This window comes from Solea senegalensis, linkage group LG12 (assembly GCF_019176455.1).
Source record: "Solea senegalensis isolate Sse05_10M linkage group LG12, IFAPA_SoseM_1, whole genome shotgun sequence".
Taxonomy (NCBI): Eukaryota; Metazoa; Chordata; class Actinopteri; order Pleuronectiformes; family Soleidae; genus Solea; species Solea senegalensis.
Genome location: NC_058032.1, coordinates 20,808,954 through 20,826,975, shown reverse-complemented (window position 1 = coordinate 20,826,975; position 18,022 = coordinate 20,808,954). Strand labels below are relative to the sequence as shown.

General features: G+C 40.1%; 1 protein-coding gene across 3 annotated transcripts; it reads left to right on the top strand.

Annotated features, from left to right (window-relative positions):
* The first annotated feature begins 1,000 nt into the window (after nt 1-1,000).
* Nucleotides 1,001-17,841, top strand: LOC122778856 (centrosome and spindle pole associated protein 1-like). 3 transcript variants are annotated; one of them, XM_044040964.1, is made up of 28 exons: nt 1,001-1,097; nt 2,115-2,241; nt 3,727-3,799; nt 4,036-4,139; nt 5,401-5,672; nt 5,758-5,858; nt 6,008-6,104; nt 6,628-6,685; nt 7,551-7,819; nt 8,200-8,318; nt 8,422-8,563; nt 8,940-9,051; nt 10,583-10,621; nt 11,512-11,659; nt 12,319-12,447; nt 12,861-12,973; nt 13,194-13,343; nt 13,444-13,587; nt 14,185-14,298; nt 14,430-14,496; nt 14,711-14,837; nt 15,127-15,266; nt 15,357-15,485; nt 15,660-15,700; nt 15,793-15,853; nt 16,565-16,674; nt 16,789-16,837; nt 17,473-17,841. In XM_044040964.1, the coding sequence occupies exons 2-28, from the start codon at nt 2,137-2,139 to the stop codon at nt 17,643-17,645; spliced, it is 3,186 nt and encodes a 1,061-aa protein (XP_043896899.1). In that variant the 5' UTR covers nt 1,001-1,097; nt 2,115-2,136; the 3' UTR covers nt 17,646-17,841. The 3 variants fall into 3 exon arrangements, with proteins under 3 accessions (XP_043896899.1, XP_043896895.1, XP_043896896.1); XM_044040960.1 differs by having other exon boundaries at nt 5,359-5,672; XM_044040961.1 differs by lacking the exon at nt 10,583-10,621 and having other exon boundaries at nt 5,359-5,672.
* Nucleotides 17,842-18,022: the final 181 nt, after the last annotated feature.

Here is an 18,022-nt window from a genome sequence, read left to right as displayed (position 1 = left end):
ATTAGTCCCGCAGTGGAGAAATGTACATTTACATGTGGGTTAGGCAGTATAGCTTGAGCCTGATGACGCTGTGTGTGTTTTTGAGATTGTGTTGAATTTGTAACGTTAACACCTTTATCAGTGATGGGGACGAGACCGCCTATGCCGAGTCCGAGTCAAGACTGAGTCTTTGAAGAGTCGAGACCGAGTTGAGACCGAGTCCGTTGGTATTCAAATACAATCGAATCCGAGTCAAGACCAAGTCTTTGAGGAAGCAAGTCTGAGTCGAGACCGAGTCCTTTAGGAGTTGAGACCGAGTCGAGTCAGTTTTCATATTCATGATTTAGTATCACCCCAGTTAATAATCAAAAGTTAGGCCGATAGACGAAGCTAGATTGGGAATTGTTTAGAGGAGCAGTCTTAACGCCTTAATATGGACTATGCTTTTACTATCATTAAAAAATCCCTACCACATGCATCGTCCTCTGCCTATTTTTATAAACTGCTTCAACAGTGCTGCTCTGTCATCAACATGTTAAGCCCACCCTGACTTTTTTAATCATAGTTAGGACATAACATGAACATAAGTCCTTCTCCCACTGTGGTCCGAGTCCGAGTCAAGACCGAGTCTTTGAAGGAACGAGTCAGAGAAAGCAGAAATCGGTCTCGAGACCGGTCTACATCACTGACCTTTATTATTGTATTGTAGCTTCCACACATGGTGAGTGAATGGACTGATGTATATACATATAATAAGAATAATATAGGATAATAATAATATAGGATTAGATAAATGACCATAAATACAGTGATAGTTGCTTTACAACATCACTGTTGAAAAACTAATGTAAATGCAAGTGTTTAAGCCTACCTACCGCGAAATGGAATAAATTTTTTGAATTGTAAAGAAAGACTGAACAAAACTATTAAAATGACATTCATATCGTAGCCTATAGTGTGTTTTACTTTGACATTCCGAACCGGAAGTAGTGCATTACTGCTATATAGCGCTTGCTGTGTTATTTTCGGCTCCAAAAGAGACTAAACCACCGCCAACACGTCGAAGCTAGCAAACATTACCTTCGGCTGCGTCAATCTGGACAGGACGCCGGTCAATGGTAGGTTTTATCTAATGTCAGCGACTCTAAAACACGCAGTTATGTCCTGTAGCTAACGCTAGTTGGGCAAAGGTCTAGTTATTAGCTCACTTAAGCGTTAATAGTTTTTGTTATTTGGCTATAGTTTGGGGTTACCCTTCCTCTATTAAAGCTAACAGGCGCGCTCACATTACCTGTAGGTGAGTCTTTAGTGACTAAAAAAACATGTGTAATGTTCATCATCAAGCTTTAATTGAGCGCACCAGTATCGTAGGTGACGCTATCAGGGTCATTGTGGTTGCCTGACTACGGAATATTGAAGCGAATACGTTGTTGTCCGTCATATTTCAGATGTAAAAATAAGCTTCCCTGATTGTAAATGGAAATGAACGTAGCCCTCTGCCCTTCATGTAGTTCATATCATAAGCTTTAAGATATAAATGTGGTTGGAGCTGGTGGAACTAATGGAAAATATAAGATGTGTAAGCGTTCAGTAAATGCAAGGAAAGTGTACTACAACTTCAAGCTTACAGGTACAACTAATAAACGAATGCAATATAAGCCTACTCCCAGTGTTATCCTGAAATTTCACCAGGATCAACTTAATGTGATACCTATAGTGTCCCATCACCACATCTGCCCAATGCTTTAAAAACATAAAATCAAAGCCATTAATGACTTACACTGAATTTCCCTATGGGGATTAATACATCTTATTTTACACCTGATAATTCACCACTTTACACTAGTATAACACTGTTGATGTGCTTTTTTTTTCACCTGAAGTTGATTGACTTGATTGGCTTTCCCACAGCCACAGAGGAGTCACTAACTATTGAGCTGAGCTACTGTGGTTGAAATGATCCCTGTAACACATTTGCTCCTGCATCACACAGCTGAAAACGAGGCTTCCTGACCCTGTTTATTAGATAATGGAAGCAAGAGGTTTGCTACCTGGAATCTCTATAGACATTTGCACAGTTTTGAATGGTGCTCTGCTTGATGAATGTAAGCAAGCATGGCATTCTGTGTCCACAGCTGGGTTGTGTAACAAAGTCTGATGGAGATGGATGACGAGCTGGAGAACTTCATCAGGGAGCGGAAAGCAAGAGTGGCTGAGGATAAAGCCAGGCTGGAACAAGACCCTCCTTACATGGAAATGAAGGTGTGTTCCCGTGATCATTTTTAAGTTATTGCTTATTAAATGCTTCACTTCTTATCAATATTTACTCTATTATTTGTAGCCACTTTTACTAACCATAGCAACCTGGTGTTCCAGGTGTGTCAGGAGTAGCTGGTAGCAGCATCACTAGCCTGGTCTTCGGGGTGAGAGAGTGGTAGTGGGGTATTGTGATATTACGATGTGTTAATGTACAAATGTGTCACCATTAAATACAGAATCTAGCAATGTAGGAGAGGTGAGAGAGATATGACAGACAGTTTCTATTTCCAGAAGATTGAAGTAACGCAACATAGAACCAAACTTAATAGAAGAAAGTAGCAATTACTGTCATAATTCACCTTGTATCCATGACAACTGTGCACTCAAATTGAGCCTTCTGGTCATTTCCTGCGGACTTTATGATTTCTAACTCATGAATTGATTAATTGCTTGGAAATGTGATGTCGGAAGAATGTGAGTGGCTATTCTGCAGTGACTTGAGCTGCAACTAACGGTTATTTTCATAATCGATTTATTTTCTTGATTAATCGTTTGGTCCATAAAATGTCAGAAAACGTTAAAAATGTGAATCTGTGTTTGTCAAACCTGGAAATGATGATGTCCTTGATGTCTTGATTTGTCCACAAACCAAAATGATTCTCATCTCATGATTTTTGTTATATGGAGCAAAGAAATTAAGTAAATATTCACATTTAAGAAGATTGTAACAACAATTGTTTTAATCATGAAAAAAGTTTCAAACTGATCAATCAATTATCAAAATACTTGATGATCAATTTAGTAATTGAGTAATTATTTCAGCTCTAGCAGTGACCCTACAGAGAAACCACGTGCCGGTTGTTTATAAAACTGATTTTTGGGGTGGAGTGGCTCAGTGGTTAAGACCCTACCTTGTGTACCAAAGACATCATGGTCGCCAGTTCGATTCCACCCTTGGCTAATTGTACTTGATTCCATTGTAAGTCGCTTTGGATAAAAGCGTCTGCTAAATGACATGTAATGTAATGTAATAAAAACTTCTGTGCTGGTTTCAAGCTTTAAGAGTTGACTTTAAATCCATAGAGATCGAGCAATATATCTCAGAACTTAACAGTATTCTGACATCTTCAAATTTACGAGACACTCTCCTTTCATTCTGCCACGTAGATTGCTAACACACTGCATTAAAAGCATGTAAAATAAACTGTATATCAAAGCTAGTAAGAGTTGGATCCTGTACCTGATAATGAAGTGATCACTACTCTGTAGCCTTTGGTTTCCTACTGATCTGTCTTACGTACTCACCTTGAGCATGCTTTATGTAAGATGTCCACCTCTGTGGTAAAAACAGACTGTTTTAATGTCCTATGGCACAACAATATCCCCATCTTCCCTTATTATGAAAACGGCTGAAATTGAGTCGACGAAGTGATGGAGCTCTATTGCATGTGTTTAATTGCATTGTCCTTTTCTCTTTTGGACTGATAGGCCAAACCCCACAGAAGTTATGAATCGACAGTCAAGGAGAACATTCCTCCCAATTCTTTTGCTCAGGGAAAAGGTATGGAGCCTGACCATGTTTTCCTCCTTTTTCTTAGTTGTCTTTATAGGATGCTTTCCCTAAAACTCTGAGCTAATACCTTTTGTAAGTCTCACCAATAACCCGTGAAGTTTCTTGTGAACAATGTTTGTCAGAGTAGATGTGCCTTTGAAGGTAGCAGACAGCAGTCGCCTTGTTTTGACGTGAAACTCTTCACCTTGTTCCTCTGTTAAATATTAATGGGTGTGTTTTGTCAGAGGAGAGTTGCAGTATGGGTCTGCCTCTCGGTGTGGAGTACGAGAGGAAGAAACAGAGGCTGCAGCATGAGCTCCGGATGGACTACAGACGCTACATGGCTCAGGTGACTGTCATACACTTCCCTATTTACTCAGGTGTTTCCATTTGTTGTTAGACATCTGTTGCCATCTTACTTTGAGCTGAGATTCCTTATTGATATTTAAATGTAAAACATATAATGGGAATATGTTGCAAAACATTATTTTTAAGATTTCTCCAAATGAAGTCATGAAATGTAGCTTCGTTGGCAGCTCTCGGTATCTCATGATAATCCATGTAGGGTTCAGGTATCCTCATGCTGTCTAAGTATCACATCACGAAGTTGTGTTTACTGATTCAAGTGTGTGTCCAACAGGATGTAATTAATATGGAAACACGGTACAAACTCCTCCCTGTTCTGCAGCATATACTGTACAACATGATCCTTGTATGCACTGTTCCCATTGGTCCTTGTAAGTCTTTCAATAGACATGGGTCATTGAAAGTGCTTGAATATTGTGCAAGAATTAAGTTGACTGGACTTTTAGGTAAATGTCTCCCACTGCTGATGTGCTCTTGTTTATTACAAAGCCACCTAAATTAATACTAATGATTCATGTGCCCTGCATTGCTTGATGTATGTAGACTAGGCCTACGCAGAACAAATGTTGAGTCTTAATTATTACCGGTGTTGTGGACACTGGCCACTGTCTCTCTCTGCCATTGATGCGAGATTCAATGCAGAACAGTGAGCGGGTAACATTAAGCAAAAGAGAGCAATTATGTGATTCCTGGGAAATGCACATTTTAGGATCTCTGGCTCAAGATCCCAACGACAGAGTGTGTTGCGAATCAATAAAAAAGCACACCTTAAGCTGTGTCTGCATGTTCGGTCCTTGAACTTGAGGAAGTTGGTCCTGGAAAGTCTTGAGTTCGATCTCAACCAAGGTGTGGGTACCCTTTTGTATGTTGATTGTGGGTCTACCCCAATTTTGTGGTTGAATCTGATGTTGGAAGAGTAAAATTCAAAATGTTTTACAGTTGTGTGAAAAAACACTTTGACTCTGGACCATTTATTAACCTGTATAACAGGAGGTCTGTCAAGGTAAATACCCCGCTGTAATGACAATTTATTAAGGACAACTGAGGACACTTTCACTCCAGGCAATACAGTTCTTTTGCAGTTGCTTGGAGATACATGGATGTGGAGTACTGATAGATGGTGGATACATTTAGATCAAACAAAGTTAATGTGTCTATATTTAATGTGAACATGATGACAAACCTTTTTTTCTTTCTTTTAGCAACACTTACTTGAAGACCAGACTGGCTTTCTCCCCAAACAGAGAGTCTCCTCACGCAGGAATGCAGCCACTCTAACAGAGGAGAACAAAGGCCTGCAGAGGGCGCTGCGCCTCGTCAAGGGGAAGGCCCTCTGTCCTGAGGAGGAAGACGAGCAGCCACCACTGGCTCGAAGGTATCGTAACAGGCCACGGAGACCCGTGGACCAGGAGTCGGAGGAAGATGAATACTCAGAGGAGCTGGAGCTGATGGAGGACAGAAGGATGGGCACTGATCCTGGGTATGAGAGGAGACGAAACAATAAAACTGATGGCAGGTACGTGAAGGAAATGATCTGCTGTTTGTTGTTTGTTTGTCTGTGTGTGCATGTTTCAAAATCCATTTGTCTTATGTGTGCCCAGGGAGAAGAGGGAGAATCCAGCTGGCCTTGCCAGAGACGGCAGGAGATTTAAAGCACTGACCAAAAGCGATGACACTGAGTTTGCTACTGGCCTTATAATAGGTTGTTTTTATATTTTGCAAATTAACTCTTCTTTGTAAAAGGGTTCAAAAAAAAGAAAAAAATCAGCATCTGATGAACATTTATTTGTGACTTTGCCAAGATTTAACTCAAAGTGTTGCCATTAAAGTCCCTTTCAATCATCTTTTCAGGAGCAGATGACACAGATGAGACTCTACGGAGAAGAAAGGAGCGCTACAGACAGGAGCTGCAGGAACAGATCGCTGAACAACACAGGAACAAAAAGAGGTGCTTTGTCAATGATATTCTGTCAATGCTGTCAAACACCTGAATATTAACTTGATGGACAAACCTCTTACCAGCTGAATGTCCTATACATAGGATATGGTGGGAACCTGTCATCCAGGAAATGTGGGATATTGATGAAAACCAATATCCCGATATTTTTAGGGATATTGGTGTTTGTAAAGGTTTAGCTATTAAATCTAACAACGTCGATTCCGAGGCTGGTAGAGTTTGTGTTTTGTCTCCTGGCGCTGTTTGTTCACTCATGTTTACCTTCAGCCATACATGCAGCTACGTTAGCTTGGTTTGTTGTTGTCAAGCATGCGCCAGTCTGTCCTACTAGGCTTGATCATGCAGTCAATGTGTGGCCTCTCAAAAAGGCGTGTTTTGATTGGTTCTTGCATACTCGATATTGTGGTTTCACACATCGTTAAAACAACAATTAAGATACTATTGTAGACAATATATACTGTATCTCGCACCCCTAGCTGGAAGTCTGTAATAGGTTTGTGTGTCTTTGTTACAGGGAGAAGGATTTGGAGCTGAAAGTTGCTGCCACAGGAGCCAATGATCCTGAGAAACAGGTCAGGTGACAACCAAACAACTCCAAAATTCTCAGTCTGTCTTCAAGATTTTCCTATCACTAAACAGATGTTGGTAACATTGAACATAGTACAATAAAAATATGGTAACAGTGTGGAAATGTTATATTAGGTAAGTAAAATAATGGTAAAACAGTTTTTCTACAGTAACCACCAAGAAATAACTTAGTAATAACAATGGAAGTAGTGTGTTGGACATAAAATGGATGAATTCAAACATTCAATGGTAAAAACCATTGAATTTACATTCAATGGTAAAAACCAGTTCCCCAAACATATTAATGTGAGGGTATTATACTGATGGAAGCCTCCAGTCATTCTCATCCAAGCTATAACCTGGATATTACTTTGGAAATGACATGGTATTGCTGTAAATATTACCACTCTATAACCATTGTTATTACCATGCTGTAAATTGCATTAGAATTGAGATAGTATGAAGAACAATACCTTTTGTATGAAAAATGATTACCATGTTACAATACTGTAATGTAAAGTGTTACCCATCTATGTACTTACAAGTTAATAGAAGGTTGTGAGTTCAGCATTAATTGTCATAATAATCTCACAAAGTATGCTACAGTTGTATCTTAGCTGGTGTCCATGATGACTTTTACATAAGTTAAAGTCACTGAGTAGTGTAGAAAAATACAATTACTTTGTCGGCAAAAGAAGGCACCTGGTCACTATGACAGGGTAAAATCAAGCAAACAAATTCAGTGGGTAATCGAGATATAATTGGAGTTCAATTTTATGATACACTTATGTTGCTTATGCTGCTTTTTACAGTCTGTGAGTATCATTAAGAACATTTATTATCTCTCAATTTGGCCGATTCACCATCCAGCCGGACCGAATCAGACAGTTTGGACTAAGCAGGAGAAGAAATCTTCAGGTTTTACAGCCATCGGCAACAGGAGATGGTGAATCATCACCCAGAGGTCTGTCCAACAGGGAGAGGATTGCTCTTCGAGAAAGAGAATTGCCTCCTCCTGAGCAGCCTCATGTGGCCTTCCAGTCCCCTCTACTGGACTACAGCTCTGCTCTGGGTCTGGGAGGTGGTCTGTCTCCCAACGGTCAACCTACTGCACCGTCCTTCCATAGAGACACTCCCAGGTAGTATATTTTCATCTTGCCTGTCTTTAGCTGTGTGGAAACCATGAGGCATCATTATCCATGTTTAGGGCAGAAACTAATGAATATTTTCATCATTGATCAATCTGTTGATGTGTCTGGGTAAATAAAGTACTTGTTTGGTCCACAACATGTCAGAAATGTTGAAAAATATTGATTGTTTCGAAACCTCAAATTGTCTTTTGTTGCCGAACCAAAAGCTTTAATTATTTCTTTGTTATATGGAGCAAAGAAAGCAGAACATTTTCACATTTAAGTAGCTGAAAATTATTAATTTAAAGCGATTTAATAGTGATGTGGTAGCTCTACACATGTTTTAATTTAAATCTTATTTTAATATCTTATTTACTTTGTCTCTCCAGAATTCCGATGTTCCCTCCACATCCTCCCTCGGGTCTCAGTGACGCCTACAGGAACCTGTACACTGAGCCCCATTTCTGCTATGGCTCCAGAAACCTGCTCGACCCAAATATGGCCTACTGTAAGAACTGATTTTGCTTTAAGAATGCATTAATTATTACTTATACTACTAAATCATCATTCAGTTCCATCATCACAGTTTTAATTGAAGTTTTTCTGTCCAGGTGGTCATTTGTCTGTCCCTGGTGCTGGTCTTCCCGTGTCCTGCTGGAACGTACCACAAGGTGGAACTGTGCCCAGCCGGTTTGGTAACCACAGCCCTCACAGCCAGTACAGTGGAAGCAGCTTCCCTGATCCCCCAACTCGGTAAATATTTCTCCTTCAATTTTAGTATAGTCAGAAACTGTCCCTGCTTGTCGAAGTCTATTCATCTGCCACATCAGCAGCACCACAAATGATGTAGTGCTCCTGTCCACTCGTGATAAGTAAATGATAGTGATGGAGAAGAAGTGCAGCATATGCCTGTGAGCAAAATATGTCTTGTATTTTCCCACCCAGCAGTGTGAACATGGCATTAGCTATGTTGTAGTTTGAGAATTGACGAGTGGCTGTAACTAACCTGCTAAATGTTCCTTTTGTGAGAGCGAGTGATGTAAAAGCACTGAAACTGAAACTCGAGATGTTATTAAAAAGAAGTGAAACATGTTCAGATGTGAGCAATGTGATTTAACTCTCCTGGCAGTTCCCGAAATGAAGCTCCTGCTATCAACTCACCCGTCAGGGTTTTCCCTGCAGAGAGATCAAGTTCAACCCGAGAAAGAATCCTGAGCTACAGAGATGCTCTCAAAGAACAGGTAGGTCCACTCCCTTTTGGTAAAATACATGTAATGCCTTAGATTGGATTAAAGCCCACATAGACCGGAAGCTCCAATTAACGCTGCGTTTGTGTGTGTGTATCTGCGTCATTACCTCGTTTATGAAACCCTAAAGTTTCAGAACAGTTCAGCCACTGCTGAGTAGATAGTGTTGTATTGTTTTCCTGGGCTCTGCGAAGCGGATCGGCACTTCCTTAATTTGATGTCGTCATCAGAAATCCTCACCACTCCTCTCACCACTGTAGCACCTCCTGGTGCAGGCACTAGTCCGGGCACATCCGGTTGCGTACATTCAACCGCAGAAGAAGAAGAACTACTCTCGTTGTAGCTGCTGAGATGCAGAGCATCCACCGTGCCAGAGGGGGAGCTGTGTATCTGAGAGCTGGCCTATCTATTACGTCACTTCCAGGTACCTGGCCAATCACAGGACAGTAGGAAAGCTCTCGTTGGCTGACCAATCACAACACAGTCCATGTTATGGGGGTGTGGTTTTGGTCTGAAACAGCGTCAGTGAGGAGATATTTTGATCGGCTCGTTTGCAGCAATTAGGAGGTTTTTAATCATGAAAACAAGTTCATATATGTAAGTAGACCTCCATAACTAATATATATGTGTGATACAAGCATTCTGTGTCACCTTTAATATCTGCCACTGTCTTCAGCTGTCAGAATTATAGTATATGTTTTTGTTCTTCCAAATATGAACATCTAATGAATGCATTATGATACTGACCTTTCTTTTTTGCAAGTGTCTCACAGCATCCAGTTTCAGCATCTTTGTCACACGTGACAAGAACGACACGTAAAAGCACTGTAGCATTTCAGTTCCCTGATTGCATACACAAGTTTTATTTTAAAATATGTGCAGCACTTAATGATGTGTGGCTTTATGCTACCATTTCTCGTATCTAGTTGAGTACAGAGGCATTTTTTTAAAAGTATTTTAAAGTGCTTTTTTAGGATTTTCAAAGGCAATCTCTTTGTAAAACATGGCAGAAGCTGCACAGCAGCTCTCTTGCAGGTGAGCAGGAAACACGCACCCAGTGTGAAACTGGCTTAAAAACATGGAAGAAGCTGGAGATGATTTTAATCGAGGGTCTTGAGGGTTGTGTGCTTGTCATGTTCAGACTGAGACACACTGGTACAAATCTGATTTAAAACCACTGACCTCCATGTGAGGTTTAAATGGGATATGAAAAAAAAAAAGTCTGTGTGTTACAGCCATAGTGTAATATGAAAAGGTGCAAGAGTGAGCAAGGTTGGTAAGTTGGTAATACAGACACTAAAAGATTGGCCTTTTGGTGTAATCCCTGATGGATCATAATGAGGATGGACTTATTTCTCGAGTTGTCAGCCATTATTGTAATGGAGGTTGTGCATGACCTGTGTAGTATTGGCACTGGTCCTATAATGGAATCAGGTGTAGCAGAGAACTCAAAGCAAGAAAATGTCAGAAAACAGAAGGGTTTATTTTTATTTTTACTGTATTGTAGTCTGTGGTATGTTGGCAGGAAGCTTCCAGAAGAGGGCGCATCGAGCTTTACAACAAGGTAAAATGGAAGTAGTTGTATAATGTAGTAGTTGTAAGTGAAGTTATGCTGTTAGATCCTTAGTATTCTATTGGCAATGGAAGCGTTTGTGAGCTCTTCCCGTATACAAGTGTTCCAGTTGCAGTGCCTCCTCAGTCCCACCCCAGCCCCTCCAGTGTTTCCTCTAAATAAAGCAACATAAATCCTCTCTAGCTTTTCTCCTTTGATTGCTGGCTTTTGCCAGGGATTTCTGCAGCACACACAACCACTGCAGGCTCACACCGACCTTTTCCAGCTCCTTACTGTTCTTTGGTGGCTTGTCGTTTGGTGTAGCAACACAAATGTAATGTCTGACTTTTCCATTTTTACTGCATTTGAAATTCTTCTATAGACGGTAATTGTGGTATTTTTTTGTTTCAACCATGTAGTATAAATATAAGTGATTGCTCTAAGACGGCAAGGGAAGCTCAGCTTCTTCTAAAATGTCATCAAATATGTACTGTGTTGTATTTACATCTCAATACTAAAAGTGCGCTAGTACACGATTAGAACGTGTCACTAGTTTCTTCACAATCGGCTGTTTTATCACAGATGACAGAACGTCTTACGTGATTCTCGTATTCCTGTAACTAGTTGTTCGTTTGCTGTATTTATATAAGAATTTCTGTATAAATAATTGGGCCTGAAAGGAGCTTCCCCTGTTTCAAAGTCCAGCAACTGCCGCTGATTAATATATGTTCACAGTATGTGTTAATTGTGGTTCAGCAATGCGATAAGTCTAAAGCGATATTAAAAAGAAGCTAGAAATGCAGATATAAATTATTTACTGATAAGTCCCAAAGAATGTTTGAAGATTTTTCTTTTCGGTCAGTACATGCATTTGAAGTAACTTTGAGAATGTGCTGCTGCAGATCCAGGAGCAGCAGGAAAGGAGGCGCCTGGAGAAGGAGGAGAGGGAACGTTACGAGGCTCGGCTTGAGGCCGACATGAAGAATCACCAGCCCTGGGGCCGAGGTGGAGGAGGAGCGCCTCTCAAAGACAGCACTGGAAATCTCATAGGTATGTCCTCAACGTATTAGGGCTGCCACAATTAAACAACCTGTCCATTATTAATAGAATACTTAAAGGAATAGTTTTTTGGTTGTGGTTGCATGAGGTAATGACATATGATCAACACTGACTGCTGCCCACACAGGAGTTCCACTGCTGCCTCCATCAGTAAGTTTAGATGAGACATCTTGAGACTTTGGAATTACTAAAGTGGAAAACTTGGTAGAGCAAGGCCGCAGTTGACCAGCAGCTCCTGTTTACTGTGAGCTAAAATCACTGGTTTTCTCAGTGGAATTTGTAGACTTAAGCATGTGTATCTGAAGAGGTTTGTACATCAAGTTATTTTATTAGCTGAGACTTTTGTTTAAAGTGGCTGATATCTGTCTTCGCTGGAAGCCATGTTTTCACTAAGTGTTACTCCATCAAGGTGGCACATGGAAACCGAAAGGACGTGCACTCTGCAACCTCGGAATTGATTACTTGTCCATTACTCGTACAATCACAACCTCAACTATCCTTGGAATTAACAACTATTTTGACAAATTGATTAAATAGTTTGGGTGTTTTGTTTTGTGGAATTTTACCAAATATAACTTAACAGCAGCCCTACAATGTAGTGTCTATTTGTTGTAATACACAATGTAATTCTTACCATTTCTGTTTCTCAGCTGATCTCAACCAGATGCACAAGCTAAATGAAGAGGCCTACATCAACCCGGAGCAGTGGCAGAGGAAAACCACGGCTGCCATGACAGCACGTCAGCCAGAGCAACCTGACCCCAACGAGAGGGTCTCTGGTACTGTGTCAGTCTCCATGACACCAGTGACTGTCTCTGCTTCCACGAACATATTTATTCCACATTTATGTAGCACTGTTGGCAATAAGATCATTTGTAGCATCAGGGGAAATTAAAGCTCATGTGGATGGAAGGGCTGATGAATGTTTTATTGAGAAATGGGCTGCCAGGACACCAATATGTACATATAATTCAATTATGTTTTCCTCAGCTACCAAGCACTGTAAAGGACATAGAGACAGACTGACACTGTCTCCCTGAATACCTATTGCTCATTCAGATTAAAATAGGTCTGCGCTACATATCCTTCTCATTGAGATTTATCCTGGACTTAAATAAACTTAGAGTATTTTTTAGGAAAGAAGGTTCTTTGGTCCAAGCGAACGTTGAATTTTATTCTCTTCTTTGTGCAGGTTTCACACACGTCCAAACTCCACAGTTTGCCAGAGGCAAAGTGTTTTCCAACCAGCCCACCCAGCAGCAGCTCCAGGACCAGGACAAGTACAAAGCTTTCCTCAAACAGCAGGTACTGCTTTAAACAGCCCATGGTGCTTCTGTTGGCTGTGGTTTTATGGTGCGCTGCCAGCTCACCGCCTTCTCTCTTCTCTGCACACTGAGCTTGCTGCTTGTGCAATAGTGCAAGTAAATTTAGAGTTCACCAGGACAAACTAGGAGTTTTGTTTCCTGTGTCGAGAGAAATTTTCTATAGACTGATATTGGAGGTTTTGTTAATCTGTTTTTAATAGATTGAGGAGAAAATGCGTAAGAAGGCAGAGGAGAGGGAGCTGGCCAGACTGGAGGAGGAGAAAGAAGAGAAGAGGCTGGCGGAACAGAGAGCTCGCATCCAGAGAGAGTTTGAGGAAGAACAAGAGAGGAAAAAACAAAAAGAAAAGGAGGTGAAATAATGAAACGTATTCATGTTTAATTTTACATGAAAAACTTTAGAATATACAAAAAATGGTCTAAATCTTCACTGTCTTTTTATCTGTACTTCAGCAAAAGATGAAGAATGAAGAGCTAATTCAGCAGGCTGAGGAGAGGAAGAAGGAAGCTGAGAGGAAGAAGAAGGACGTGGAGGAGAAGGAGAATGGAGTGCTGAGGAGGCAGTATGAGAGGGAGAGACAGGCTCGTGTGGAGGAGGTGAGTTCTGACATCTTCACTGCCACATTAAAACAAGCAGTAGTAGAGAAAAAGATTGTGAATTTTAATGTAATTATTATAAATGTATAAAAACCAAAATATGTTGCTGTCCTGCAGTAATCTTGCTAGTGAATTTTAAATGGTAATGTCATTTTAATTATGTTATGCACCTGTTGGGAATCAGAAAACAATCAAGCGATGTATGTGACTCTGGCACTGAAGTAAAACGATGAGTAAAATATCTGTCCTGTGATTTTGACTGTCTGCAATGATCACATGACTGCCCAAGGTTGGCCAATTAGTGCGTTTACCGTGATGAAGGCCTAACTGTTATGATTGTGTTAGTGGTCAATTATTGTTGTTGTTTACAGAGCTGATGTAAGTCATATCATCCCGCATTTCATGCTGTGCCTAAGGCTTTTTGTCTCTGGCTGTTGTAAGTGTGGGAAGCATAAGTGGAAAAACTAAAGATGATTTTTTAGATGGAATGTAGGTTCTCAAGAAAGAGTTGATTAGTGTTTGATAGTGATCCAGATTCTTAAAGGTGTGCATGGTGTTACTTCTGATGTAATGTATTGGTGGCTATGGTTTGTTCAGGTCTGCAGGGAGCCTTCACCTCCTATTCCCACTCTGCAGAAGAAACATGTACCACACCAGTTCACCCCCAGACCTCCTACAGTTGACAGCCAGCACTCGACTGTCCCTCTGTCTGTGAGTGTCTCTGTATACAAGATGTTTTCTCAGACATTTGTTTGAAGGATGAATAAAGTTTATTAAAGCTTTTTTTCCTCCAGATGTCTGTGTTTTATAGATATTCTCACTCTTCTTTCTTTGTGTTTCAGGAACGTTCTTTGTCTGGTCTCCAGTCTCCTCCTGTTCCTGCTCGTAGAACCCAGCTCCGAGCTGCATGTACTACACACACACACACACACACACACACACACACGACACGCCTACAATTTATACTGAGTCATATTTTAGTTTTTAGCAAACAACCTGATTCTGTAGTGTCTTAACTATTTGACTGTTGACTCTGTGGTTCACAACTGCAGTTGTATCTAGTTGTTGGAGCTTAGTACTGAGAGTGGAGTATTCGACTGATGTAGACTGTTTGTGTTTTCAGGCGATCAGAGGGACGTGTTTAGTGAACTGTCAGCTTTGCGTCGGCAGCTTCGCAGTGAACAGAAACGGCTGGAGAATCATCTGCAGCAGGACGACTGGGAGGAATTAGACTCTCCTCTGAGTGACAGGTCAGAGTTGTTCATCACTCCGTCTCAAATATTATAATATTTAACAGGTTCTGTATTTTACTAATAAACCTAAAACCAGGTGATAGAGATTTCACTGTTTTGATTATATTTAGAAATCCACACTGGTGATAGAGGTTCCACATGAGATCTCTGACATATGTAATGGTGTTTAGTCAGATGCTGTTAATGGTCATGTGTTCTCCTTTTAATATTATCATTATTATTCATATACTTATGAAGTCTCTTGCCAAGAACTGACTCTGTTTTGTGTTCATGTCAAATTCTTCAGACTTGGGGAGCGCCCCCCGGTGGATGTGTTTGATATGGCCAGGCTGCGGCTCCAAGCTCCGGTCCGAAGACCCAACTCCAGAAACATGGAGCCCAGAAACCTGCTGCAAATCCACGACTCCCTTCAGCTCAAATACACAGGTAGTGTAGTATTACACCAGTTTTCTGCTTCTTCGCTGCACTCCACTGCACGGCAATTCAATCAGCTGTGAATGTGTATCGGTGAATCAGATGCTAAGTCCAGGCTGGACTCCACTGAGGTTCCTAAACTGGAGGAAGTGGGCGTGACCAGCATGAAAAGACACAACTACAGGGAAACATATCACCAGCTCAGCAGCCACAGATCGACAGCTCAGGACGGTTAGAACTCTTTGTATTATTTATTTATGTTTACTTTTTATTCTTTTATATCAGGAATTTCCTTTTAAAGTCATATTTTGATTGAATGATTGATTTTCTAATGTTGATATTGAATATTTATGTGGCCTTTAAGGAAACAAAATCAAAGTAAATGCGGTCTTCCTTGTGTTGCAGATTATTTTGACTTGTCCCCAACACATCAAAATGATTATCTGGTGAGTTCTAAATGATTGACATGATACATATTATATATAATAACTGTAATAACCAATATTAGAGATGAATTAGAATTGTGTGTTTGTTGCAGAGGAGTGTGATGGGACGATCTGCCAGAGGTTCCCTGCTGGAGTCAGAGAGTGCGTTCATTGGTAAGACCAAACATGAAATCGAGATAAGCAACACATTAGCATCACAGAGGTTCAGATTAGGACTGGATTTAAAAATAATGATCCTTTTAATGACCCTGTTTTGACTCTTAACATCTATAGATTGATCTTTTTACTAGTTTATCTTCAGCATGTACAAATACACATGATACTACAGTTATAAAATGTAGACGTAGGTTCATGTTAAGTGATTTTCATAAATGGTTCCAAAGTTAATGTTGTAAATTAAACTTTGACCCTGTGTACACATACAAAACAGACACTCTGACGCACTGAAAGTTACTGACACAAGATTATGATGATTTGTGATCGTCTTCACACATGATTGTGACTGAGTGAACGATGTCAGGCTGACGTCTTGTTTATGAACAGTTATTATTGAGCCGTTCTTTGAGAGAGTGAGACAATGAAGTAACACCACCAAACACTAAGTCCTTATGTCATTATGAGTTAGTGGTTCATTACGAAACAGTGACAGAACAAATGAGACTATGATGGTTTTTCCGCAGTCTATATGATTCATGTGAAACACTGGATCTGTTCACTTTAGTGTCTAATATGACCTGCATAATAGAATAAAGGAAATGAACCAAGTAAAAACATGTTCCAACCACAAATTATAATGAAGCGTTTCCAATTAATTTATGAATAATAATGTCTAGTACTAATTTGTCGTGTGTGTGTGTGTGTTAGATCCTCTAGGCAATGCCTTCCCTGTGCCTCGCACGCCAGAGTGTGAGAAGACCCCGCAGCTGTCAGCCAGAGAGAGGAGGAGGCTGGCCAAACAGTCGCAGCATCCTCAGGTTCACTACTCTCACTCTTTGCATGATGTTATAGTGTAGTCTGTTAGCCTTTAAAGCTATATTTAAATTTAAATGAATGTTGTTTTGAAATTGTGATGGATTATTTTGGTCCAGGAAGGAGCTGCTTCCCGTCAGTGCAGAGGTCAACACGACTCGAACACAGGTAAGAGGCTGCGAAGCAGTGAGGGATGGAGCTGGAACAGTACACGTCATCTGACGGCTCTCAGTCGTCATGGTAACGTGGCCAGTGCCGTGTGAAAGATGAATTTTCTGTTTCATGTTGTGCATTTATTTTTAACATTGTTGTCAGAAAAGCACCGGCTCGAGTAAAGAAGTGTATACTTGGCTGTAATTCAGCCAGTATTCAGATTATATTCTAGTTGAATAAAGAAAAACCTCACCATTTAATGCCAGAACAAAATTATGTTTGTGTCAAATTCAGTGAGCTCTGAGGTCTACAGAGGTTTTAAAAATGATTTATAAAAAAATGAAATAAAATTGAAAATATATATTTTGTAATTTAAAATCTAATCTCATAAACAGAATTATATGGCATATTTTTTAGAATTTGTTATAAGGGTTAATAAACCTCTCTATACAAAAAAAAATAATTTTCTGGTTGTTTTTTTCACGTGTCAGGCGTTACAGGGTTAATTTCAATTTCTGTAACATTGTTTTGAGTTTTGACTTCATGTAGAAGTTGGTATTCAAAAGTTCATTGTATTTCTCCTCTGAAAAGTAAAAATTCTCAGGATGAACATCAGCAGTTTGACTGTGAATCTCTGCTCTGTTCTTCAGGACCAGTGGATCAGTCTGACGACGACGACTCCCCTCCTCGCTTTTCTCTTCACAACATGAACCATCGAAGCTCCAGGGAAAGCGCGGTCACGGATTCCTGGACGCGGCCGGGAACGTCGGACACGCAGAAGTGTTTGGACCGTCCATCGAGGAGGGAACGGTCAGCGACGTAGGAACGAATATGCCAAAATGAACAAAATGATTCTGATGTAAAACAGACCGACTGTGATGGATGTGTGGTTATGAATTTCTGAAAACTGATAAACATTTGTATGTTCTTTTCAAGAAAAGTCTTTGTTTACATCAGTAAGAACTTGCAATCACTTGACTAATGACCTCATTATTTTTAAATAAATTATTTTAAATATTTATTGTATTTTTATTTTATTTTCACAAAATTTTAGCTTGTTTAAGATTCAAGTTTGTTTTAAATGACACACATACAGTGAAATGAAGTTGACAAAAATAGTCAAACATTACAGTATCAATAAATTTAAATTTGTCACAATTTATACAGTGAAATCTCTAAAGAGTTGGTCCTCAAAGTCTT

Excerpts from the sequence above, each read along its gene's own strand:
- LOC122778856 (XM_044040960.1), top strand. The coding sequence starts at position 2,137 with ATGGAGATGGATGACGAGCTGGAGAACTTCATCAGGGAGCGGAAAGCA. Across the intron at positions 14,299-14,429 it reads ACTCGACTGTCCCTCTGTCT|GAACGTTCTTTGTCTGGTCT; the intron begins GTGAGTGTCTCT and ends TTTGTGTTTCAG. Across the intron at positions 15,701-15,792 it reads CACATCAAAATGATTATCTG|AGGAGTGTGATGGGACGATC; the intron begins GTGAGTTCTAAA and ends TGTTTGTTGCAG.